This window comes from Poecilia reticulata, chromosome 7 (genome assembly GCF_904066995.2).
Source record: "Poecilia reticulata chromosome 7, P_reticulata-male-v2, whole genome shotgun sequence".
Classification (NCBI taxonomy): domain Eukaryota; kingdom Metazoa; phylum Chordata; class Actinopteri; order Cyprinodontiformes; family Poeciliidae; genus Poecilia; species Poecilia reticulata.
The window spans coordinates 24,908,809-24,936,806 of record NC_088836.1 but is presented as its reverse complement, the minus strand read 5'-3'; the positions used below and the strand labels follow the sequence as shown (position 1 = coordinate 24,936,806).

Genomic DNA, 27,998 nt, shown 5'->3' with positions numbered 1-27,998 from the left:
TATTTTTTTTAAGAAAAAGAGGAGATATGTCATAAAATATAGGCAGATAATACTGTACAATATTAGAAAATCTTATAATGGTGATAATATTGGTAAATGGAACAATGTTGATATCAGGTGCGAAAGGCCTGTGACCTCCTCTCAGCTGCCACGAGACTCTGTCCAACTGAGTAATTGTTACATTAGCATGTAAAATTTGAGTATATTACACTTGGAATATATTAACTAACAATAATTGTCCTCTAAGTAGTCCTTTGCTATGTGAATATTGCATATGGTTGTGATGTTATAGGCAACAATACTGCAAACGGGTTCAGAAGCTAGAGGAAGTTCTTCAGAGTCCAACCTGCACTAGGAACCGGCTGAGAAGGGTCTCAGGTTTTGACTCTCCCACTCCACCAGTGGTGTCCTGGCACTCAGTGTGACATAGAATGCCAGAACAACACCGATAGCCTACGGTATCCAGACCCTTCATCGTCTCGGGACAAAATGTGTCCACTGCTTTGGCCCTGTAGTCTGAAAGGTTTTTAATGACCTCAGTGATCTCTGCAATGGTCTCTTGAAGAATTTGAATAAATTTAGTAATTTCAGAAGTGACTGCTGTGTATTTGTTTGACATATTCTTGACAGTAAGAGAAGATTACTGGTTCTCAGATTAACTAGTTATTGATTTATTGGTTGCTGGTTTCAACTCTATAAGCAAGATTTCTTTTTATCCCTGGTCCTTCAGTTGTTCTTTCTGCTTGACCTCTTCTTCCTCACATGGCCTCAGTTTGCCCTTTCTCTAATGCCACTCTGTCTTTCTGCCTCTCCTGATCTCACCTTTGTAATCAGGCTCTCGTTTCCCTCTCTGATCACTCATCTGACATCTTTCCTCTACCCGCTCTCCCTTTTGCAGCAGCCCGTCGGACCAGCACGGCGCCTCCAAGCCCCCGCTGAGCTCCTCGGCCACGACATCCCGCATCCTGCTGCGGCAACAGCTAATGCGGGAGCAGCTCCAGGAGCAGGAGCGGCGGGAGCAGCAGAGACAACAGTCCTCCCACTACCCACAAACCACAGCGACCCAGACCCCCGCTATCAATGTCAGTGTCCCCGTCAGTGTACCAGCTGGAGCTCAGGTGCCAATGGAGGTGCTTAAGGTAAGCAGCCATAGCTGCAGGGGAGGAGACGGAGTGTGGCGGCATGTTTAATTAGCAGGCTTGGTTCTGTATAAAGTTTCCACCTCTGGAAGTTGTATGCGTCACTGCCCCAGTCTGAAGGGTTCAGCTGTATTAATAGATGTTGGTGACTCGAGCGTAGACAGTCAGACAGTTGTGGTTTTACTACAACTGACTGAAAAAAAATAAAAAAACGAAGGAAAAAAAAAAAGAATGAGCAGGAGTGAGTGAAGTGTGTTAAAATGCGTATATGGGGATTATCTTTCCTGAGAGAATTCCTCTTTAATGCACGCTGTGCTTCCAGCCATTTGGATTTAGCCATCTTTAATCCTATTTGCTCAGCTACGTTCACATCTTTTCGTAGCTTTGATTCCCTGGCAGTCTAAAGGGACAGAAGGTTGTTCAGGTTTTCTGTCTGAGTAGAGACGGTTGGCTTTTGCTTAAATATTTTAACCAAGACTTTAGGTAAGTTTGATTCTTTATCAAATTTTCTCAGATGTTGCTTTTTTTTTTTTTTTGTTAAACATACTTCAAAAATTTGTTGAGCTGTGCTGCGTAAATGTAAGCCAAGGATCTCCAAAGATCTCAGTGTATTTTATACTTTTTGCTCTTTTACTTTTTCTTGCTGTTCTGTGTTTTATTTTTTTCTTGATATGAAAAACCTGTGAGTGACGGTGTTTTTGAAATGTTTTGTACACAAACTTAAGCTCTGACTCCTCGCTGTTTTAGTAAGTGTGCTGTGTTGGAAAATACTTTCTTCCACGTCTTTATGAAAGTGCTAGGTTTTATATTAGCTACTTTAAGTTTACATTTTGTTTTTGTTTTAGGTGTTTCATCTATTTAAGCAAACCATAAAGCTTTGAACATATATATGCAAAAAGCATTTTAGTAAATGTGTGCAGTAGCATAACCTCACATGACATGTTTTCTTCATTTCTTTGAAAAATACTTTTGAGGCTTGTTTTTACCTTCCTTAGAAGACTTCTCAAATAGTTTATAAGGGATTTTTGTTTTTCATGTGTTGGTAAAAATATCAAGAATTTCCAAAAATCCAAAACTTCGTATAATTGCAATTTTGCAACTAGAACCAAGGTGTGCTGAATAAAGTGCATACATTTTTATTAAAGTGTCTTCAAATGATTTTAACTGCCGCCATACAATAATTTAACACAAAAATTCAGCTGCAGCTCTCTAACAATAAGCCTTAGCCTTCCTCCTCACTGTGCATGTTATTACCTTCACTGTATAGTAAAGTGAAGGCGAGTCACTATCTTCTTGTAGCCATTTTTTTGTTTTCTTGTTGTTTTTTTTCTATTTTGAAAAGTTGCTAATCGATCAGTTTGTTATGCCACAATTAAACCACGATGTAGCAAGAAGTCACAGATTTATTTATTGGGAGCGTCAGCAGTGATACCAGTTGAGTTTGTACAACACTGTTGCTTTTCTTTGCCTGATTTTCTTTTTAAATACATGTACTAAGTTAAAGGCTGAATTAAGGGAATTTCTTGAGTTAAAACCATGTTGCAAATCATCTGCTGCACTAAGGTGTCCACTTCCAGTTTATGGTGACAGACATTACTTATGTCTGTCACCATTTTTTCTCTAATGGAAAAAAAAATTAAAAAAATATGTTTAATGTTTAATTTTTTGTGGTCTAAAATGCCCTTTAAAGCATCAAAACAAAATGTTAGTTGCTGAAAAATGCTGCAACAACTGAAAAAAAAGTGTGGTTTTGTGCTTAGACACATTTTCATCACATTAGATGTGCGAGGCATGGGTCAGCACAGGACACAAATTCAGTCCATTGAAATCATTGCCTTCTTCATGTAGCATAAACATGACCTACTCACCATAATCTGAGGCTCTTTGAGAGATGTAGGACGCCCCCACCCTGAACCCCCACCTTGTGTACAATACGTAAAATTTGAGTAATTTCTCTGTGTTTGCCGGAGCTTACAGACATTCTTCTTTGACTGTGGTCTTCAAAATGAAAAGGCCGTTCAAGCTTGGCGCTGTTGAGCCGGGTTAACCTGCCCCCGTCTGTAGGTAGATTAGTGGAGTCCACACAGAGCTCAGGGGTACCAGGCAGAGCTGCTGAACCTCAGAAAGTGCAAACATTAAGCTCAGATGAGTTTATCTAAAGACTGATTGGAGCCCTAATTAACCAACTGACCTCTGACCTCTTGGGGGAATAAGTATGGGATCAGTTTAGGGATCAAGACAAAGGCGAGCACAGCCTTACCACACACCGAACGCTAATTCAGTGAAGAATGCTTGTAATTAGCGTCCACTGCCTTAATTCCTCAGCATATTTAAGAGAAAAAAAGCACACTTCTTTGAAATTTGCGTAGGCTAACTTCCTAAAAGTTATGTGTTTATTTTTAAGGGATTTATGCCACCGTGAAAAGAACAATGTACTCTTCTTCTCCTCTCGATGCTTTTGGATCACACAATTACTGATTCATAATAAGCGCATAGTTCATAACTAGTGGCACACTGATCAGAATATTTTGTGGTCGACTTGCAGTCTTGAGTTTTTGTAAACCTGCCATTACTGATTTTGGCTAATAAATATAAATATTAAGAATCGTTTGAATCTCCCGACCCCACTAGGGACAAGGGGGAACAGAAAATGGATGGATGAATCGTTTTAGCATGTATTAGCAATTAGCATGATTAGTGTGGCCTATAGGTTTTGGAGATCTTAAAGAAGTTTTTCATTACATTTGGGATGGGTGTTCTTTTAGGCACCAGTTGTTGTTTTTTTTTTACTTGGATGCAGGTTAGTGCAGTCTCTATTTTAGTTGTTGAATTATGAAGGCTGATCTTAACCATGGCAACTGTTCGTCTTTTGTGACGACCTCTTGACTGTTTCATGCTCTGTTGGAGTAATTTTGGTAGACTGGCCACCAAAAACCACTCGTACATGTTTTCTCCGTTTCCAGTTAATAGCTCTCACTGTGCTCCTCCAAAGGCTTTAAAATAGATTTGTTACCTGAAACTGTTGCTATATTTATGACTAATATTCTAAATTATAAATTCTTGAAAGAGTTTAGAAAAGATGTATGCTATCTGTGCACAGTGCAAGGAAGCATAAACTCTGAAATTAGACTTGCCAGAGAGGCCCTTGCAGGGCAAGAAAATGTATTTATCAGTATTTGATATTTGCAATTTTGTTGTTCCCATATATTGTTTGAAAGGGGGTTTCCTGTGGCTGTAAAAGCCAAATTATGCCATATTGGACAAGATGAAAAAATAATTACACATTTTCTCATGAAGTTTTCTTGTTTATTTACTAGTTATATGTATAATATTGTTATCCAGCTTACTCCAATTAATTGTAAAACCTCATTGGACTACTGAAAAGTTCAATAATTTTAATAATTTTGAATATGGAGTGAGACTAAATGCTAAATGTTCAAACGCTAAAATAAACAATATTGGAAAGTACAGCGAGAATGCTGAAAAGGGGCAGATGTAATATTATTACTTTATTCCATAGCCTGGGTTTTGATATTTGGTTTTTGTCCATTGTAAACTATTGGAACTAAGATCAAAATACAGAACAAACGTGGACCGTCTACACGGTTAAAGCTTTCATCCAGTAACACTGTCACCACTGTGGAAGAAAGCTTGTCTTGTGCATTATTTGAAAAGAAATAAAAAACTAAAAATACTTGATATACAGCCCACATTTATTCCAAGTAATTTTATGATAGTTGATCTCATGGTGAGAAAGCTAAGTACAATCCACAACATTATCATCTAGTATGAGCTATGCTAACTTTAAAAGTATTTATCATCCAAAGGCACAGTTTTAATTAGCCTGGAGTGTTAATTTGCAATGCTTGTGCATATTAAGCTCACAGTATGTCAGAATGAGAGGGCGACATGACACTGAAATGTTGCCGTTCACATTGACATCACAGTTGTTGCCTGCATATTCTGCAAAGCATGTTAGCAGCCTATGTGTGAGACAAAGCGGCCCATTCTTTCAGGATGCAAGGCAAATGGTGACTGTCTTGCTAATGTATCCTGGTCAGACCATCTTGGAATGCCTTGGGTATCCAAGTAAAAAACATACAAATCATTGTTTGTCATTCTGAGTTCGCCATGCACCCATTTTATTTTCCAATACAGCCTGACGCTCTGTGCTCTCTCTTGCGGAGTTTCTGACTTTTTAGAGGTTAGGTTCCCATTGCCCTCCAGCCCGTTGTTGTCTTAAAAACCAATGAGGGGACAAATAGTTGCCTTGTTTGCCGCAGCTTCAGATGCTGCAAGTCGGAATTTGTTGTTGCAGTTTGAAATCTTGTACACTGAGGCGGGTACACTGTGTGAAGTTGAGCAGAGAAATGTTTAATTCAGTTCTTCTCTGGCTGGTCGCACGATCCAGCTGCACTCGCTACAGACATAAAACTGATGGCTTCATGTACAACCAAGACAGTGACCTTGGAAAACTTGATTTGGTTCTTAAGAGTTTCTCAACACACTATGAAAATAATCTCTTTTCATGTTGAAAACAGAAAATTTGTTACACCCAACTTTACGTTGTTGCAACAAAAGCAGCATTGAGAAGACCAGGACTGTGGTCTGTAGCCCTGAGGCTTCAGTGAAGCCCCTTGAAGCTCTGAGGTCATTTTATTATGTGTGATAATTTAGGAACTCCCTGAGGACAAAATAAGCTCAAAGGCCTCAATTGTTTATTTTAAAGAAACTAAATCAGGTGGATAAGAAATATAGCAAAAAATAAGTGGGAGCATTGATCCGCATATTTATTCATGTTTAATTATTATATAATTTTAAAGATTAAGGAAGACAATAGTTTTTACGCGCAGCGTTGTATCTGTAAAAAGCTATTGCTAAAATATTCATACACTTTAATTTTTTTCCCATTTTGCAACTTAGCAAAATTTGACTCTATTTTATTCTGATTTTACCTTCGGTGGTGTTTGAAAGTGAAATCTGAAAAGATGTGGCGTTCTTTAGTATTCATCCCACCACAGTCAGCACTTTGTGGGACTGTTGTTTCTCGTCATTCTTCTTTGAAAATGACTTGAGTTGCATCAGATTGCCATTTCAAAATACTAAAATATTTTGAACTAAACCGTCACATTGTTGCTCAGAGTACATTTATGGTTGTTGTCCAGCTGGAAGCTGAACCTTCACCTCATGCTCAAGTCATTTGCAGTCTCACAGAAGTAAACTTCTTCACATAATTACCTGATTTCTGTGTTCCTTTGTCGTTTGTGATGGTTTGTGTTCATTAATGTTTCTGACAACCATTAGAAACCTTACCTGAACCCTTGTATTTATAACCAGACTAATTACATACAAGTAGATTATTTACAAATTAGGGAACTTCTGAATGCAGATTGGTAGCCTTGGATTTTGTTTGGGGATTAAATAAGACGCTGATTACTTAAGTGTTTTTCATGATCATTGTCTGCCTCATTTTCTTGCACTTTACAAGGCAATGCACTACTTTTGGCCATCCCAGATTGTTGTTTTTACTTGATAATGTTTGCATAAGTTTTACATATTTAACTCTTCTCTAAAAATGGGTTTATACGGTTGTGCTTATTTGCTAAATTGGGGCAGCAGTATTTTTGTGTCTGTTGCATTTAATGCTCTTAATGCCTTCTTTGTTTCTTCTTTTGCAACAAGAAAATCTAGGATTTGGATTTAGTGAGTACGTAAGAATAAAATGGAGTTGTAACGAGCTCCAGTGGTGGCATGTCTTGCACTCATTTTTGTTGCTTTTTTTTAGACAACATGTAAAAAAAAAAAAAAAAAGACATGGAAATTATCCCGGCTGTCAGTAAATCTTTGTCTCGGTGTTCAAGAACCCATGTGCAGATGCAAGTTTAGAGCTAACTTTTTAAAGAGAGAAGGTTTGAAACGTGATATGACACATTCAATGCCGCTGATATTTAAGAGAAGTAAACGTATAAATACAAAATTGTCATTCTGTCTGTAAAATAAATGGGCCTGTGGAAACAGAACTATGGTTCAGTTCTGTTTTTTTTTTCAGCTGGCAGAAAATGAACTGTTCCATAAACTACAGGCAATGTCTTCCTAAGAATCACAGATAACAACCATCAATGACTTCATGACTGATGGTATGCATTATTTGTACCAGATTTATGTGACAGACTTTTTTTTATTTTTTTTATTTTTGTATTTCACAAATTTATCAGTAGGAACTTTGTGAGGCAAAATGTGAAGATAAAAACATGTTTTAAGCTGGTGTAGGGATGGAAACATGTTATGACATAATAACTGTATTTTTGTCTTTGCCAGCCACAATAAATGGCATATCCTGTAAATCCATGTAAAATGATTAATTCATCTTTCAATGCAGTTGCATAATAACACTGATTAAAATGGAAAACAAAAATCCAACTTTTAATTTTGACTCATTTATTCAGTGAAGAAAACCAACATCATTTGTGGCACAATTACTGCTATCCTTAACAACCTCTTAAAAGTAAATATGCCTGAGGATTTTTTTTTCTCCATGCTGTTCATATAACACTGTACTTTATAATGATGTGAGGGTTTAAACTGCTATAGGTTTGGTATATAAATAAATTAGACGTACTGTAATTCTTTTTCATTACGGTTTTACCTGTGCAGTGCCCATGTTTGATAATGTTAGAGGATCTTATTTGTTGATTTCTAGTGACATAGGCAGAGTAGGCTATGTACATTTGTGCTTTTCCTCCGAATTGTAGGAGCTTTTTAACCTGCTTTTAAACCTACTTTAGAAAACTGTAATATTTATTTGTACCTAAAATATCATCGAATAAAGTTCAATTTAAATAAAGTAGTGGTTTAGGTTTCTCAAAACTCATCAGAAAATATGGGGAAAACATTGAAAGGACTTAAAATGTGGGGAGAAAAAAACATGTTTTTGATTTTTAATTTATTGGATTGAAGAAAATAAACTTGAGGACTTAATTTAAAAAAAAAACAAAAAAAAAACAGCCAATAACAGAGAAAATAATACGCTTGGCAGTGTAGCAACACACTAATATAAAGTGACATAATGATGAGAGCTAACAGAAGACTTCTTGTTCAATCCAATCGGTAATAAATCATATTATTTGTCTCAGAGTAACACTGCTGTGCCTCATACGTCTGATAAATGGTAACCGTGCCCCCATAGTGGCGTCAGCCCAGCGGTCTTGTGATGAGAATACCTGCAGGATATACTGTATGTTAACGTAGCTCACATGAGTGTCTCCTGCAGAACAATGACGCCAAATCTGTGCATGGACAAGCATCTCTGAATGAGCTTGTGTTCCAAGGTACTTGGTAATTTCTAAATCACATGACCAACATTTCTCTGATAGCTTTTTCTAACAGAGTATTCATAGTTGCTTAGTTGGCTCTTCACGGTTAACTTTTGTTTCACTCTGCTCAATTGTTTTGCCATTTATTTGACATTTACACAGTTTATCAGGAATAGTGATACCCAGTTTGTGGTTTTGCCACCTTTAAGGGGGGAAAAAAGCTGCCATCAAGCTTTTGTTAAAACTTGCAATGAATATTTTACATTACAAAGAGTTTTTTTAAAGATTGCATAAATTGAGCTACATTTTGAGGATGAATGGTTTGCTTACAGTCAGACAAAAACAATTAGATTTAAGTCCAGTCTTTCCCTTGGCCACTCTGAAACATACATGTTTTTTTTAGCTATTCATAGATACAATTGCTGGCCTACTTTGGGTCATTGACCTGCTACATAACTCCAGTGTGTTTGAGTTTAAGGTCACACACTGAGGCCCAGATATTATCCTGCAGGAATTTCTGACTGAGAGCAAAATTCTTGGTTCCATCAATTGCTTCAAATGTCTGAAGCAGAACAGCAGCTCATACCGTCGCACTATCACTGCCATGTTTGACTGTTTATATGTTGTTCTGTCTTTGACAATCTTGGTTAGTTTTACACCAAAATGTTCAGTTTTTATCTCCACAGTTCACAGAATATTTTCCCAGTAGTTTTTAGGGTTATAAAGATGAAGCAGTTAGATAAGCTAGTTTTGTCCTCGGATCCAGTCCAGGTATTGCGATACCTGGACTGGATCTCACTCTGGCTACGATTACTTCACTGTTGGACAGCGTCTTCCCCCCCATATGTGAAGCTGTTGTTCAACTGAAAAGCTTCTTCATTGACATACTTATGCATCCTGGGTGCACAATGAAGCATTATTATAGTTTCTTCCTCCCAGCAGCTGTTGGATTAAAACCAGTAACACCATGACTCCCAACAAACTCAAGAAGTATTTACATTTCTGCTGCTATTTACACATCCCATTTGATTTTCAGACATGTTGTTTTATTTCATGTAAATCCTGTTGCTGCTTTCCATATTTATACACACATTGTACATTTTTTAAAAAATAAAATTTTTTTTTAAATTAGGCTCTGAATATACCATTTTTAATAGCTGTACAGAAAGACTCATCCTATGTTTTAAATGTACCAATTTACTATCTAAGGACAAAAATTTTTTTACTGCTGTATCTGTAAAACAAAAGTGCTAACAACTTGTTGCTGGTACATCTGATTTTCCAAAGGTGGCACAATAAAGGCCCTTACTATATACAGTACTATATTCTATTCTTTTTCTGGGTTTTTTTGACTGTTGTAAAACAGGTCTTTGTGTTTTGTTCAGCAGTAGTTCTTATTCTATTGTAGCTCTCTGTGTTCGATAAAAAAAAAAAATCTGTGTGTTTATGATGATGTGGACTCTTAGTTTTTCTCTGCACATAACATTTTGCATAAAGACCAAAAGTTTCGTCTGACCAGAAATTTTTCTTCCAAATGTTTACCGTTTCTCCCCATATTTGTATTACAAACCAGTGCAATATTTGGATGCACATCTTATTTGTTACATTCAATGATGGCCTTCTTGTGAATCTTCCACAAATGCCAGATTTGTGAAGCACACAACAAATGGCTGTCGTGTTTACAGATTTTGAGCTTTGGATTTCTGCAGCTCCTCCAAGGTTTCTTTGGTCTGCTTCTCTGATGAATGCTTCCCTTTCCCAGCCATTCAGATTGACTGAATGAACTTGTTTTGGTAGGTGTGAAGTTGTGTCACGGTCTTTCCTTTTTTGGATGATTGATCAAACTGACATTTGCTTAAGCATTTGTTTTATACTCCAACTCTGATTTAAAAGTTTTCCACAGCTTTAGCTTTGACCTGATAAGAGTTTGATTGAAAACTATATTTTATTCATAGGATTTGCATGTGTCATTGTTTGCTTCGGTTCATGTGTTCTGTTTGAGTACAGAATATTTTTTTTCAAATGCAGCGGAAATATCAGAAATTAGCTGACTGTTTATTCTGGGTCTGTGATGTTTAATGTGATAAAAATAGAGACGGGTTCTTGTTCATTTCAATAAACACATCTAGAGAAGCAAAGTGCCCACTAAAGACAATGAAGAAGACTTTAATCTTTGTGCTGCGCTAAACTGGGAACACATACCAGGCATTAACATGGGTTAAAAAGTGGATGGGGCAAAGACACGGCCCCGGGCAAGGTTCAGTTAAAGAAGTGGCTTTCTCAAACAAAGACCCTAACTGTTGGCAGCGTATCCTGACATCAAGTGACACGCTATAAAGAAATAAATACAGTTTTTACATAAAACAACACAAATTTGAAAAGGATCATTGTGTTCACTGAGATTCCCAGACATGCATAGCTAATTAGTTTTCTTGCCTTTGAAAAGCTGAGCTGGATGTGTGTCTTCTCACTCCAGCAGGCACAGCAGAGGAGGCAGCTGCTGCAGCGCATCTTGGCTGGGAAAAAAAATAAATAAATCACGCTTGTATTTTTAATTTTTGCTCAAATTTATCGGTTCAAAGGAGGAAATATGCTTGAGATGCTTGGATACCAACCTTATGAGGTATGTCTTTTATATAGAAAAAAACTAAACGGGACATTTAATTAATCAGATTTTGGTCCACTTCACTGTTTTGACTCCAGTTGTAATATCTTTAACAGTGCTGGGGTATTGTTTAAAAACATATTTTTTGTTGATTTTTGTAAAGGTGTTGAGAGCTTTTTTTTTTTTTTTTGGCGAATATTCAAGCCAAACGGAGGAAAGTTTAAATTTAGACCTCCAAATGTGAGATGGATTACAGCGGCTCTGCTCCATTTAAAACGCTTTACAGTCTGACAAACACTGTCTCTGAAGTTGTTTGCGTGTGTATGCGGGTGTGTGTGGGTGTGTGGGTGTGTGAGTGTTGTGTTGTGTTGGTCTGCCTGCAGATATATATTTCTGACTCATTAATGCTGGTGGATTAATGAGCCTCAGATATCAAACTGAACTGCAACTTGTGTGCAGAGCTGGATGGCAACACTTGACACCATCTTAAATTAAGTTGTAAACACATTGAAGCATTTTTGGATTATATTGGTCCTTTTTTTGAAGAGTAATTTAATTTGACAAAATAAAACTTTGCAGCAACTAGAGGGGCAAAGATACGTCCAGATTTTAGGAAATTTTAAGGAAAACCGAAAGAAAATTGTCTTCACCGTTGGAGTAAAAGGTGTACAAATCATAAACTTTGGTTTAAATAATATTACTAAAGTAGAATACTATATTCGACTCAGGGTTTGATTCATGTTTTAGAGGGTTGGTTCTGAAGGTGAAAAACATATAAAATGCTCCTTTACACAAATAGAATAAAAGCCTCAGTGTTTTAAAGAATTACAGTTCAATGTTGAAAAGGGGAGCAACTATTAATCAAGCTCACAAGACAAGATGATACACAGTTTAATGGGAATGAGAAGAAACCAGAAAGATTTTAACAATATTTTCAGGAAAACTTAATGACACCAGGAGTGTCTCTGTGTGTCTTATCGGTTAACGCATGTCAGTTGTCGCATATTGGACATGCCGGGCTGAACTGGACCAAGACGGCGCTGACTACTGGACATCAGACATGAACAGTCAGATCAGAAACCACCAGCCAGATGCTCTGGGTGTGGATTGTTGCCTTTCACCTAATGCCTAATGCCTTTCATTTGTTTGCTTAAATGAATTTGACACAAAGGACAGTCTTTTGAAGAATCTGTTATCAGTTCTAAGGTAGTCTTGATTCCAAAGTGCATTAAATATGTTCTTTTTCAAAATACAGTGAGGATTTTATTTCCCTTTCAAGCTCAGTTCAGATTTCTTTCTTTTTTTTGTTTTTACTTATTTTGTAATTGAGTTTGTCGCCCAGCACAACAAAAGTCTTTTTTTTGACACCTCTGTCAACACAGTGGTGTCATTCCTTAATATGCTTCCAAATGAAAGCCTCAAATACTCGTAAACTGTAATTAAATTTTTCATTTAGCCACTCATTTTAGCATCTCAAACTCATAATAGTAGTTTAAGCTTTCACCAAACAAAGTCAAAGGGGGGCATCAGACATATTTCACTTTGAGAAATATTTTTGCAACAACTCATATGTTTAAGTAAAGCTGTTCCTTTGTTGACCTTCTTCTACCCATTTGGTGTCACCCTAATCTCAGAGTTTTATGTTTTCTGCTTTCGATCAACAGGTTCAGACTCATTTGGAAAACCCAACCAAGTACCACATCCAGCGCTCGCAGCAGCAGCAGGTGAAGCGGTACCTGGGGAAGCTTGGCTCCCAGGCGTTGAGCTTGCCCTGCCCCAACCAGTCCTCTGACCACGGGGGCATGCCGCCAGGGCCGGGCAACAGCGCCCCCAACAGCCCTATGGCCTTACTGACCCTCAACTCTAACTGCGAGAAAGAGGTGTGAGCGGTCTCAATGTAAACGCCTTGTGCTTTCACATTTCACGTTAATAGAGCTAATTGAACCTCGGCTTTTGTGTCTTGATTGCAGATGGATGATGTCATTGACGACATTATCAGTCTGGAGTCCAGTTACAGTGATGAGATCCTCGGCTTGATGGACCCCGGACTGCAGATGGCAAACACGGTGTGTGAGTTTTCTGGTGGTGTTACTGTCAGCACAGAGCTGTCTGTGAAAGGTCACAACATATAAGAGACTGAGAATAAATGATCTGCATGCTAATGGAAATAGCCTGACATTTTAGAGCTCACATCTTCATGCGACGTTCATGTGGTTCTGCACATTTATTTACTTTTCTCACTAATAAACAGAAAAGCATGTGGTAATTAATGAGTTCGGTAAGTGCTTCGTGCCGTATTGACGGATCACAGAGTGATGCCATTTGCCTGACTGCGATAAAAACCCTAACATCAAATCTGACATTTTCCCACCGTGCTGTCGTTCTGATGACTGTGGTTTGATAAGCCTCTAATAAAGACGGATGTATTCTGTCTGTCGCTCCCCCAGATCCCTGTTCCTGCTAACCTCATGGACATGTACGGTAATCAGGGCATGCCTCAGCAGGGCCTGCCCATCAGTAACTCCTGCCCTGCCAACCTTTCCAACATCAAAAGGGAATACTCAGGTGAGCAGGAAGCAGAGCAGATCTTACACAGACGGTGGCTATGGATTTAAATTTACGATTGCACCAATTCTTTAGCAATATTACCTGCCTGGGGGTTGGGATGATGAATATACAGGCTTTTTTGCACCGATTGTGTAGTTTTCTTGTTATTTGCTACGTAGTGTCTCAATCCCCGGCCATCATGCACATGCTGGACAAGTCTGGATCCTGTGGAAAATTTGACACCTATCAAAGGCCAGAAGGATTCCCTGTGGGTACGTCTCAGTCTCAGTATTTATCTACAAACTACACAACACCAGTGCTGTTTCTTTTAAATCACATGTAAAGCATTTATTGCACCATTAATTTTAACTAACCAAAGCACCTTTTCCCAGAAGCTGAGGTAAGAGCCCTCGCAAAAGAAAGGCAGAAGAAAGATAACCATAATTTGAGTAAGTTCCAATCGCAGCATCCTATTTTATTTGCCAAAATTAACGTTTGACAAACTGTTTGGCTTGACGCACTATCCCAATAACTTAAAAATCTCTTTTAATAATGTCTTCATTTCTAATTCATGTTGTTCATGTTCATTTCTCCATCGAAAATCTAGAACTATAAAATGGTAAAAACAAAAACGCAAACAGCTGAAACTTGACAGAATGATGACCTCATATGCAAACACCAAGCTATGGCATCAATGCAAAACCTGAGCATGCCAGATAAAAGTAGCAATGGTGAAGCATTGACTGATTTTTATGAGCACATATTGATTTGTCCATTGAGAAGCTGGAAGTAAGGAAGCATTTCTGAACAGGCTGCAGAGCTAAAGAATGTGGGTTTTGGGATTCAAACCTCTGGGAATCTGTTCTACCACGCTACGTACTGCCCCACCTGCTCCTTCATTTAGCTGTGATACTCAAAAATATGAGTCACTACTGCACCTAATAGTAGTATATAGAGAAGGACTATTTATAGAGTTGTTGTTTATAGACGTTTACAGAGAAATGCGTAGTTGTTATCGGATGTGTTGTACTGACAGCAGCCTTAGAAGAGTTTATTTTTTTCCAGAAGGAATGTGCTCTTTGATCGTATGACTGCTGACTTATTGCTCTTATCATTAATGATATGAACTATGTAATTTTTTTTCTCCCACAACTTTGTTTTTTTTTTTATTCCAATGTTTGAGTTGTTTCATACTCTAATAAGAAATCTGCCCTCTCTTCTGTCACTATTTTCACTCATTTTTCTTGCGTTTAGGAGCTTTGGGGGAAGTAAAAAGTGCCTACTGCATCTTTTTTTGAGTGGCCAATAAGTGACCACACATCCTTATGACAAAATTTTGTTTAGAACGTATTTTAGAGAATACTAAAAAAATTTGCTGGCTTTTCATATCTCCGGTTAACTACACAAAGTCAACATCCTTGTACTACATCATGTATTTATTATTTTTAAAATAATGTAGAGCCAGTTGGGATTTTTTTTTTCATATTTTGAAGGGTTTTAAGTTTCTGGCTCTGAAATAGTACAGTTGCTCTTTAATAAATCTTGGAGCTATGTTTGTTTAATTCCTCGCTTGTTTTGCAGTTGAACGAAGACGACGGTTTAACATCAATGATCGTATCAAGGAGTTGGGGACTTTGATTCCAAAATCCAATGACCCGTAAGTTTCCCATTGCTTTGATTTTGCTTCAGAAAGCTTGAAAAAAATAAACTGATTCATACTTTCTTTGGATTGTTATATTCTCATATCTGAAGATTATAACAGTATGTGGTTTCTGTAATTGATTGTGAAGATATATCTTCCTAACACTATAAACATAAAAGGAATAGAAAAGTTAAACCTGATCCAGAGTATGTATGTATATATATATATATATATATATATATATATATATATATATGTGTTTTACACACATTGTACAACAGGAAGTCTGAACCACTGGTGTAACTGATGAATTCTTGTATTAGCTGCAGCTGAACTTTAAAACTACTCATTAGTGTATTTGATAACCCATGTTCTGCTTGAAGGCTAAATGTTACCTTTAGTGAATCAGTAAGGGTCGCTGCACAGTCTGTGGTTCACCCTGAATATTGCAACATTTTCTAGTTGTTTGAAAGCCCTACTTTTTATTCTGATAAACCCACTCCCCTCGGACATTATCATTATATATCTATATATAATTCATTTTCTCTGACATTATTCTTTTTTAAAATAATCTTAATCCTCACATCGTATCGTTTCAGCCTGTGATGTTGCAGCTCTGAAGCACTCCTTGCTAGTCTTGCTCTTATAGCATTTTAGAGGTTTGCAATCTGAAACACTGCAATTGCATGTTGTTAAATACCAAACGTTTCTCATTTTTGTCTTAAAGCAACTCTTAATGTCAAGCAAAGGCATAATGGCATATTTGTGATTTTTAGAGACATGCGCTGGAACAAAGGCACCATCCTGAAGGCATCAGTGGATTACATCCGAAAGCTGCAGCGTGAACAGCAGAGGGCCAAGGAGTTGGAGAACCGCCAGAAAAAACTCGAGCACGCCAACCGACATTTGATGCTCAGAATACAGGTAAATATATCAGGAGAATGGAGTAATGGCCATTATGGCATATTATGTGTAAACCTGTACTGTGCCTTTCAAAAGGATTCATACTCCAACAACTCTTTCATATTTTATCATTTTACAAACACAAACTTTAAGGTATTCTATTTGAATTGATTATGACAAACCAATGGAAAATAGTGCATATTGTGAAGTGGAAAAAAATCGAATAAATAACTTCCATCTTTTTTTTTTATGAAATCTGAGAAAAAGCATCAAGTATTACAGACTTGCAGCTGTAATACAGTAATATAGAAAATACATTTTCGCTACAATTTATGTGCTTTAAAACAAATGCATGCAACACGTGTCTGATTTTTACTTAAAGAAATGTTTGTAAACTTTGCCTGCCTTGGTCTGTCATTTAAAATCCTAAGTGGATGTGCCTGACACATAAAAGACTCACAAACCTTAAAGTCACTCTCCTGTGTGTGCAAATGACTGTACCTTGCAGGAGCTGGAGATGCAGGCTCGGGCTCACGGTCTGGCCATCACGTCCTCGGCACTCTGCTCTGCCGAAGTTGGGGTGCGGCCCATTAAACAGGAGCCCGCTCTGGAGGACTGTCAACAAGACCTGTACACGCTCCACCCTCATCACCAACACCACCCCGCCTGCACTCCGGAGCAACCCAGCACGCTGGATCTGACCGAAGGCCACTCCAACTTCCCGGAGGGCCACTACGGCAGCGTTCACGGCAAAGCAGGATCCAAACTCAATGACATCCTCATGGAAGACAACTTATCACCCGTCAGAGGTGGGGACCCTTTGCTCTCTTCCGTCTCCCCAGACACTTCAAAGGACAGCAGTCGCAAGAGCAGCGTCAGCATGGATGAGAATGAAGAAGACTGTTAGCGCACCCTAGTGGTAAACACCTTTTCTGTATCTTTGGTCGCTCCATCTTGCCAGAAAACAAGAGGCTAACACAGGTGCAGTTATTCTTTGTTTTGTGTTTTTTTTACCTTTCTTTTCATTTTTATGTTTACATGTTGTATCGCCTCCATTTCATTCTCTTTTTTTCTATTGTTTGTCTTTCTAAACTTTCAAGTATTTTCTTTAATCAATGCTTTGGTGACAATGAGTTACAAAAATTAGATGTTTTTATATTTAAAAACTATACATTTATCTTTCGATAGAGATTAGATTGTGTGTTTTGGGGTTTTTTTTTTCTATCGATTCCAAAGAATCTAGGGAAACTATAAATCACAGTCAGAGGTGTAGATATTTGTGGTGAGGTAAGCACTGCTTTGAAAATCAGTAGCAATAATAGAAGGAAGGATATTTATTACTATAGTGCTTTACACTCCTTGTGTCTTAGATTGAACTTGAATGTGCCGATGCCTTATTAAAAAGTTTGTACATTATTGTTGTATTGCTATGCACACATTAGCTGATTCTCTGTCAGTCTTCCAGGTAAAATTACTTGCTTGATAAATATTAAACGTTTGTTGATTTTTATCCTATTTATGACTCTTTATAGACATAATTTTATCTAAACATTCCCCTGAAAAGTGTATTTATTAAAAAAGGACAGAGAGAAGCTGAAATGATTCTTAAAAAAATATCTCCCCAAAATCTTTCAAGATTTTTAAAATGCACAAATTCAACACTTTTACTTAACATGATGAGAAAACGTCAAGCTACAAAGACAGGCTAAAGTTTCAGCATAATGCCTTTTAACTACAAAGTGCTCTTTAGGCTGCAATAGATAAATTACCAATATATTTTTCACTGCCAAAACCACAAAAATACTAAATGGTTTCAAGAAATTGTCTCGAAATATGAGACTGAGTTTATATAAGCAGTAATAAGACACACAGGATTGTTGGAGGTCTTAGCACACAGTAACGAAACACTGCAGAGGTGTTGCTCTCTATCCTCAGATTTTTTTTTTTTGCATTAGTCATATTTGTACCACTTCAGTAACATTTTACATTCAGGGCGTTTTTTTTTTTTTTTTTTTTTTGTTTGTTTTTTTTATCAGCATGTGAAATTTTTAATGCCGAGGAGAATAAGGAGACTGATTTTGTCTGAAATGCATGAAATTGTCCAAACACTGGATTAACCTCCGTGAACTGTAGTTTGTTAGGCTTCTGTGCAGAAACGTACAATGTTTTACTTGAGAGTCGAGTAACCGAAGTACACATGTGTTGTATATTTCTGCAGTTTGCAAAAGTTGTTGCTGAATAACCATGTGCCATTACTGATATCTCTGACACAGCACAGTCTCCGTTTTGTCAAACTATGCAATGTTTGAAGTTGTGCCTGTGACGTATCATGTCTTGAAGTTGTCATTTATGAAGTAGCCGTAGACAGTAATAATTCAATTTCCATTTCATTTAAGTGCCTTCTGTTACCTTGGTAATATATGAGGAATCATGCAATATTTTAAGACTGATTATGCTGGTATTTGGTGCTTTACATACTAAAGAAATAAGGTTCCCAATCCCTTCCAAAAGTGACAGGAAATGACTTTTGGTCAGTGTGAGAAAACAAACTGCATCTCTTAAACTCAAGAACCACAAGAAATAATTTGCTTAACACTTCAAAGTGTTCAGTATTTAATGAAACCTAAAACATCTTAGTAAATTAGTAAGCCCATCTTATAAATATAGCACCTTTTGCAAGTAGAAATCACGTACTTCACAAAGAGTGTGAATAGTGGAAACATGTTTTAATTCAATCATGATTAAAAAGACAAAGATATAATTAAATGAGCATATGTGACAGACTGTAATGTATTTTTACAGTAAGTACTTTTCTTAACTCTTAGATGCAGAAAATGTTTTTTTATTTTTTATTTAAGTTCACAAACTCTCAAGCTTTACTTTTACTTCTGAAAAAAAATAGCTGGCTTGTACCTGTGAGCTAGACCAATGGCACCAAAGAAAGTATGACTCGCAAAAATTAACGTTTACGACAACTAGCCTCCAAAAGCTAAATTTAGACAACAGTGCCTCTGTGTAAACAAAATGAAAATGTTGAAGGATGAAGTGAGAAAAGATGGCTGAAAAGCTACGTTTAAAATGGAGCTCCAAAAGTTATAAATTTAACGACCAATCAAAGCATGCAGACATATGTAGAAGCCAAATTTTCAGCAGTTTTCTTGGCTAAATAAAGACGAGACCTGTCTAACCTGAAATAGCCTTAAAAAAATGTCTGCTAACAAAAGCTTTTGGAGGGACACAAGAAACAGAGGAATTAATTTGCAGATTAGAAACAGAAACCACCAGTGTCTCCAGCTAATACACAAGAAGTATTTATTTAAATAAAAAGGTTTTATTGTGGGAATTTTGCGTGAAAATAATGAATAGCTTATGGGATGCAGTCATGGCCACTTTACTTTGACTACCACTTTGCTACCACCAACAGGTGAACATTTCTGGATTTCGGAAAGAACTCCTTGAAAACTCCTCGAGCCCAAAGACCTGTAGGTTGGAAAAATATGAACCTTCTTAGTTTGAGTCTGTCCACCAATTAGAATTGTGACCAAATACCTTTCAAATTAAAGACCATTTACACTAACCTGATTTAGTGTCCTTTTTACTCCCAATTATCAAATGCTAGCATTTAGTTAAAGATGGTGTAGGCTGGTTTTAGCATTAGCTTGAAAAAACAAAAAAAAAAATACGGCAACATAATTGAACCACTGTTTGTTGTTGTCTTTAAATACAGCGTACATGTGTATTTATTACTGAACACTTTTAAGCTTCAGATATTGCTGTTGTGCTGTGTGTTCTTAGAATAACACTGAACATTTAAAATCTTTCTGACTGTAGCATGAATGTAGTTGAGCAATTGTGCCAACAATGAAAGATGCAGTATATTTGTACAAACTATAGGTTTTGAGCTGCTGATGGTGTCTTTCATAACCTTTTGCCAGAAACAGGAGCTGTAATGCTAGTCTGTAAAATATAGTTTTGGTGAAAATTGTTTGTTAAGCAGTATGAAAGACATGGTTCCAAGAATAACAATTTTTTATATATATATATTTTGTCGCATTTTGCCATGCGTCACACAGTGTTACAATCTACTGAGTACACTCTGTACCAGCTCATTGAAAGCCAGTAAAAAAGCTTGTATGTGACCATCGAGTCACTGCAGATGGACCCTTACGATTGTAAGATTTAGGGTAATAAGAATAACACGCAACCTTTCAGTCAAGAGCAAGTAGCTCCTGGTTTAAAGGTTGCGTGTTGCACTTCGATATTTTGTGGTGTGTTTTAAATCCACTAACCATTTTATCTCGGTACTTGAGTGTCTGAACAAGTTTATTCCTGTGGTTCATAAAGTGTTCTACTACTGTTTTCATTGTCACAGTTATTGAGAGATAAGTGTTGCAATACTTACTGCGCCCACTGATTTGTTAACTCACGCTCATTGGTACTCGATGTTAAACTACTGTTAGAAATATTAAAAGATTTATTTGAACTTTTTGACCGCGTGTGTTTTTTCTCTGCAATTTAAAAAATATTGCATATCTACTAATTTAAATTAAAAAAAATTTGTTCTTTATGGAAATTTATACAGTTGCTAAATTATACTATTCCTAAGCTTTGACTTTTATAGGCTATAAACATGGATGCTGTACAAACTTTGTGAAAAATCACTTGGAATAAAATTCCAGATCTTTAAGCATATTCTGTAGAGATGTATTTTCTAATGTTATGAATGCATTTTAACTCGAGTATTAATAAAATCTATTTCTAGACTTGCCATGATGTTACCATCATGTCCCAATTTTTTATGGACCATATTTTGAACATGGTCCGCACAGTGGCACAGTTGGTAGAGCTGTTGCCTTGCACCAAGAAGGTTCTGGGTTCGATTTCCGGCCCCGGTCTTTCTACATGGAGTTTGCATGTTCTCCCTGTGCGTGCGTGGGTTTTCTCCGGGTACTCCGGTTTCCTCCCACAGTGCAAAAGCATGGCTGTCAGGTTAATTGGCCTCTCCAAATTGTCCCTAGGTATGAATGTGTGTCTGCATGGTTGTTTGTCCTGTGTGTCTCTGTGTTGCCCTGCGACAGACTGGCGACCTGTCCAGGGTGACCCCGCCTCTCGCCCGGAACGTTAGCTGGAGATAGGCACCAGCACCCCTCCCGACTCCACTAAGGGATAAGGGTGTAAAGAAAATGGATGGATGGATTTTGAACATGTAAAGACACAGAATATGGTGTTATATTTAGCACTGCTGATTTTGTTTGTTTTATTAATATTAGTTTATCTGGTTACTAGCAAAGGTAGAAAGTTCTTCTGTCCACTTCTGAAAGGCTTGATTTATTACATCATCTTCTATCATGTCATGGAAGATTTCTGTAAAATTAATAAAATGAATTTTTTTATTATTATTCTATTAGTGGCAGTCATAATTAAACATGTCAATACATCAAATACAGGCCAACATTTTTTTAAAAGTATTACTTCACCTGCTCTTCCAAGCCCTGTTGGTAGAGGCATCCTCAGGGAGCCGGCTGAGTGCCTCAGACGCTCCCTGAAAGATTTCTGCACCAGGACCAGGGAGCATTCCTGGTGCCACACAGGTAGCTCCACACCCAGCATACACTGAATAATGCGGCTCTTCTCCTGTGTTGTCAGAAGCCCCTTTTGATGAGCCACATACACCATGAAGGACATACCGATGCTGTCTGCCTCCCCGTGAAGCAGCGCTGGCAAAACCCTCTGGGTGGTCAAAAAAGATGGAAACTCGTTAGCTGCACTTATTTATAACAAGATGGGTTGTTTGCAAATGCATTACTGCCAATGTTCACTGATATGCATATTTTAAAATGTGTATTACTTGTTTTTATGTTTTTGTTTTTTTTAACTGTTATATTTTATGACAAACTGTGTAAGCATATTCTTCACTTTGTGTTCCAGAAGTTTCCCCTGCTGATGAACATGCTTTTTGTTAGTTTGTGTATTGGCACAGTAAAATACATTGAAAACTGCTCCTTTACCATTTCTAGCTCAGGGCTCATTATGTGCCCAAAATCCAACAGCCAATCCAGATCATCCTCCCACAAATTTGGAGCCAGCTCCTCCAGCATTGTTTCTATGGCGATGCGCACGGATGCTGCAGCACCGTCTTCCTGTTCGGAGCCACCCCAGGTCTCGGAGGGCTGCAGCTTGGCATGCAGCATTTTTCTGCCGTTCACCTCGAGCAGCTCAAATAGGACAGGGTGCTTCATCAGGGCCATCTGAAATAATTACATCAACACGCTCACTATCGAAGCTGAATATTAAATAAAATCAGGTATGAAACTAATTTGTGACGTACAACTTGGTCCAAACAGACGTGTTTAAATAAGATATTCTACACTGCCACATGCATCCTTGTAAGAAATTAATATAAATAATGTTTTCTAATGAATGGTGAACAACTGTTTTTGTGTGAACATAAATCACAAGGAAAGAAAACAAAAGTAGTAAAAGTTGCAAGAAATTAATTTGGCATATTTAAAATTTATTTTAATTAGTGAAGCATTAATTTTTGAGTAATTCTACTAATAGTAATTATATGTAATATATTAGCATCAAGTATTAATTTAATAAGATTTTAGTATAAAATCTTATTAAAGATTCATTTTAAATCATTCTATAATTTAAAAAGCTTAATTGATGGCTGCTTAGTGGTGCCATTTTTGGTGCTGCTGCCTTGCAGCAAGACGGTGTTTCTGGTTTGTTTATGATTTACAAGATGGTTGAATCATATCAAAACGGCTAAAATGTGTTTTATTGAGTGATTTGACAGCCGACTTAGTTTGTGTGCTTCACAGAAATCTCACAATTATTGTTCCACATGCAAGAACATTCATCAATCTATGCTCATGGACAGACAAGCACCTTTAGCATCTCTGCAAGTCCATTGGAGATCTGCTGTGAAGGCAGAGTTTGGAAGAATGAGCTGTCATGAGCTACGTGCCACTGGTGGAACGTAGCTTTCCAGCTTGTTTTTTCCCCCACAAAAGTTGACCCCTGTCTTTGCCCCTACACTGGCGTCAATGTACAACAGCAGAGTCGTCGGCACCATAGACATAATATAAGAGTAGACCCCGCATTGGCTGCTCCGGCGCAGGAAATACGGCGGCCATCTTGGAGCGGTCGTCCCTCCTACTTTGCTCAATCAAAACAGCAGAAGATGCCTCAACACTGAGGGATATTGTGGTTCGGATCTATGGATTATTGATGTGAGGGCTCCACAGACAACATTTCACAAGTAAGATGGACATATTATTGTGTATATATTGTGATTAGAATATTACTTTACTGCATTTATGTCCACCGGCGAGATACTAGCTAATATTAGCTACAGTGCTTGGTGTAATACGGGGTTCAGCCCCGCTATGAAGGCTAACTGAGATTCTGTAAATCTAAAAAAATTAATTATTCTTTAACATTGACTTAGATTATCTGACACAAGAGCCTACATTAGAAATGAAACAATGTAACATATATTATAACATTTATATTATGTTATAACATTCACCAGCAAAGTTTACACAGGTGGTAAAGACTATTATTTAAACTTAATTCTTTCACTAGTAAGATACATCCCAAATCTTCCGTTTTTGTTTTGAAAGTTTCCTAAAGACACGATGTGAGGAAGAAGAGAGAGATATATATAAAGAGAGACGGATTCACTGCAGCATGGGTGCAGTGAATCCGTCACTGCACCCATGCTGCAGTGAATCCGACTGACATCGGATATTGGACTCGATCTCAGCTGCTGAATCTCTCTGAAGCTAGAACTCGTCTGCTGAAAAACATAATCAGAGGTGAAAGTAGGGGGGTACGGCAGGGTGCTGCGTACCCTTAAAAGATTTAGCGGGGTACGCAGTACCTGCAAGAGAGGGGGGCGGCTGTCTGCTGTAATTCATACCTTATATACAAACCTTTAATGACTAAATCCAATATTATGTTTTTTAAATTCTACTGAACGGTAGAGCTCTCCAAATTGCCCCGAGGTGTGAGTGTGTGTGTGTGCATGGTTGTGTGTCCTGTGTGTCTCTGTGATGCCCTGCGACAGACTGGTGACCTGTCCAGAGTGTACCCCGACTCTTGCCGGGCATGCTAGCTGGAGATAGGCAACAGCACACACCCGACCCCACTGAGGGACAAGGGTGTAAGAAAATGGATGGATGGATGGAATTCTACTGAATAAACATTATTCACAATCTTTCCTAACTTTAAGCTTTAAATATACATAAGACCGAAAGGATTTGCTACGAAGCCCTGGAGGTTAGCCCGGAGACCAATAGAACTCGCTGTGAACCCTAGAGGTCAGACCGGAGACCCACAGGACTCCCTACCAAGTCATGGAAGCAGAAGGAAGCTGGCCGGAAGACCGACAGGACTTGCTACGAAGCCCTAGAGGTTAGCCCGGAGACCAACAGGACTCGCTGTGAACCCTAGAGGTCAGACCGGAGACCCACAGGACTCCCTACCAAGTCACGGAAGCAGGCCGGGAGACTGACAGGACTAGCTTCGAAGCCCTGGAGGTTAGCCCGGAGACCAATAGAACTCGCTGTGAACCCTAGAGGTCAGACCGGAGACCCACAGGACTCCCTACCAAGTCACGGAAGCAGACAGAAGCAGGCCGGGAGACCGAAAAGACTTGCTATGAAGCCCTGGAGGTAAGCCCGGAGACCAGAAGGACTCGCTGTGAACCCTAGAGGTCAGAAGGCAGACCCACAAGACTCCCTACCAAGTCACGGAAGCAGGCCGGGAGACAGACAGGACAGGATTCTCACTAAAACCAGGAAGATAGAGCACATAACACCAGTTTTACAAATAAAATTTGATTGATTGATTGATTGATTGATTGATTGATTGATTGATTGATTGATTGATTGATTGAAAATATAATTTTTTCAAATATCTGACTAAACTAACCTGGGTCATGTGAGCACAACAATGTATATTTTCCAGGTATTTGCTGAATATTTTTTTTATTTTAAACTTTGTAGTCGGTGGATGATGCCTGTAAAAGCCCTTGTCCAGGAGCAGAACTCAATACATTATAATAGTTTAAAACAATTAAAGAAATACTAAAATTAGATATTATGACAATTAAGTATAAGTAGTCATATAAATAATTATAAAAGTCATTTTCATATATTTTCCAACTCCATTGAAATTTGTCCCTAGTTATTGTCAACACCGTCAGACATAAAAAGAATGTAAAAAAATCTGGCATTATTAGGGGGCACCAGAACTTCTGAGGACCCCATGACCACTTCCTTTCTCTTCCTTTGCTAAGAGGGCTAGTTAGCTCTGGTTAGCTTATGTTATTCTTTAGTTTTTTCTTCTTTTTATTCCTAAGTTGTTTGTCACAACCATGATGTGTCAACACCACAACTGACAATTTACAAAACTTTGATGAAATTTTGTGAAATAAAAGCTTAATTTTGGTAAAATGTAAAGATTTCATGGACCTGATGAGCTACAATATGGCCTCCTTCAGAATAACATCATATAAATTGAGGTAGTTTGGCATTTTGTCAACTCCGTCATATATCAATTCCATCAGTTTTTGTGACTCTTTCAATGAAATTGTTGTCAAATTTCACTTAAATGTGCAATTAATTTTTTTAAATGTATTTTACATAAATTGCATTACTTCGCATGCATCAAGTTTTTCATTTTACTCACTAGTTTGTCACCACCTTCAGTTCTGTCAACTCCGTCAGATGGACTTTTTTTTTTTTTTTTTTGTTTTAAATAATATTTTGTTTCTTGAGAAACATTTGTCTGTAAACGAGTAAAAATATCACTAATAGGGTCATTAAAAATTATTTTTTATTTATTTTTGTCAGATGGTAATGACAACGTTCTGGGTCAGGTCGATTAAAAATGTAATTTAAAAAAAAAATGTTGCAACTGGGAGCCTGTACCTTAGCATCTTTACATTTCCAAAACATTATTTGTCATATTTGCGTACATCAGGTTGGGAAATAAAAAAAAAAATATGGGAAAATTAAAACCCATTTTGTCCCTATTCTCAAGAATCACTGATTCTCTAACATTGACTTAGATTATCTGACACAAGAGCCTACATTAGAAATGAAACAATGTAACATATACTGTATTTTAAAACATATATTATGTGTTATAACATTCACCAGCAAAGTTTACACAGGTGGTAAAGACTATTATTTATATGTAATTCTTCCACTACTAAGATACATCCTAAATCTTCCGCTTTTGTTTTGAAGGTTTCATAAAGACACAATGTGAGGAAGAAGAGAGAGATATCTATAAAGAGAGACGGATTCACTGCAGCACGGATGAATCTCACATCGGATTTTGGACTCGATCTCAGCTCCTGAATCTCTCTGAAGCTAGAACTCGTCGGCTGAAAAACATAATCAGAGGTGAAAGTAGGGGGGTACGGCAGGGTGCTGCGTACCCTTAAAAGATTTAGCGGGGGTACGCAGTACCTGCAAGATATATATATATATATATATATATATATATATATATATATATATATATATATAATATATATAAACATGTATCCAATAAATTATGAACGGCTGTGTTCTTTGTAATATGCTCATCATACATCGATATCAGAATATTCCATTCCTATTCTATTGTTATAGCCACTATGCATATTTAAATATGCTGAACTATGTATTAAAAACATACTTAAAAAATACAATTGTTTATAAATGTAGGTTTGATAGATGTTTGAATATGGTTTCCAGTAACAAAAAGGCGTGTTATGATCGATTAAATGAGCTGATATGTCATTGTGCTGCTAAACACATAACGCTGAGTGGAGTGGAGTACCGCTCCAAGATGGCCGCCCTAAATCTCGTCAGCGACAATAGGCGAGAGCCGTCCATGAGGCATCTACTCTTATATTATGTCTATGGTTGACACCCTAACATACGGCGTCCTTCGTCGGTAGAGCGACGCCGCCAGACCAACCACGTCAAAACAGACTCCGCCTCCCAGCGCGATGATTAGCTCCGAACGTATGTCAATCCCAAACTGGTGAACTTCCTCCAGGATCTTGGTCACTAACTCCATGTTCTTATTCTCCTCAGTGGTGGGCACAGGAAGAATCTTGTACATGACTCCTTTGGCATAAAAGTATTGAGAAATCTTAGAGCCGTACAATTCATGTACAGTTTTATCAATGACAACAAATCGTTTCACAGGTGTGGAGTTACTCGTGGTGCCTTTAAGTTCTTGGTGTTCTGTGTGTCCCCAGAGCAAAGTGTCATTCCGGCGATCCAGCAGGTCTTTACACTGAATGACTCTGTAGGTGAAAACAATGGGGCTCACCACCGTCCAGGAAACTCCTTGGTCCGATTTGTTCTCAATCTGAACATTTGGTGTTGCGTGAATTCATGTTTCCAGAGTCGTTACCCTCCATGTGTACCCGCTTTGCTTCAAAAGTACAGTAACCTCCCCACTTAGCGCTCCAGCCATCTGCACAGGCGTGTGTTACAGCACATGTTCTCTGTGCTCAGGGTTTATTAAGACTTCATTACAAGCATGTGAACTTATAGGAGGGGAGATACTGAATTAAAAAAATGTTTGAATGAATGAGCTTTCCCATCCACAGTTGTTCTGTTGCTGCCTTTGTGGTTGAATAAGTGAGTGTATTGGGTATAAATGGACTTGCATCCTTCCTACTACATTCTGTTTAAATATATTGTTGTGTGTATTTTTACTGGAATCTTGGAAGAAGATGAAAACTAACTTTGGGCTGTATGCAACAGTGTATTTACAGGTCGTATAATGTTAATCAGGCATCTGCAAATTCTGCTGCTGGAGTCCTGACC

General features: G+C 37.8%; 1 protein-coding gene and 1 pseudogene across 4 annotated transcripts in view; one reads left to right on the top strand and one right to left on the bottom strand.

The window, feature by feature from the left end:
* The window catches only part of mitfb (melanocyte inducing transcription factor b), a 33,900-nt gene extending 13,263 nt beyond the window's left edge, over positions 1–20,637 (top strand). The window contains exons 2-10 of one of the 4 annotated variants that reach the window (XM_017305988.2): positions 899–1,139; positions 12,722–12,937; positions 13,028–13,123; positions 13,505–13,622; positions 13,784–13,876; positions 13,997–14,053; positions 15,186–15,261; positions 16,023–16,170; positions 16,658–20,637. In XM_017305988.2, coding sequence (XP_017161477.2) covers positions 899–1,139; positions 12,722–12,937; positions 13,028–13,123; positions 13,505–13,622; positions 13,784–13,876; positions 13,997–14,053; positions 15,186–15,261; positions 16,023–16,170; positions 16,658–17,056 — 1,444 coding nt within the window. In that variant the 3' untranslated portion in view covers positions 17,057–20,637. Of the gene's footprint in view, positions 1–898; positions 1,140–10,376; positions 11,076–12,721; positions 12,938–13,027; positions 13,124–13,504; positions 13,623–13,783; positions 13,877–13,996; positions 14,054–15,185; positions 15,262–16,022; positions 16,171–16,657 lie in introns of those variants that run through there. The other 3 variants (XM_017305989.2, XM_017305990.2, XM_081609148.1) reach the window with 3 other exon arrangements.
* Positions 20,638–21,415: 778 nt separating this feature from the next.
* On the bottom strand, positions 21,416–27,642 carry LOC103467946 (2-epi-5-epi-valiolone synthase-like; annotated as a pseudogene).
* Positions 27,643–27,998: the final 356 nt, after the last annotated feature.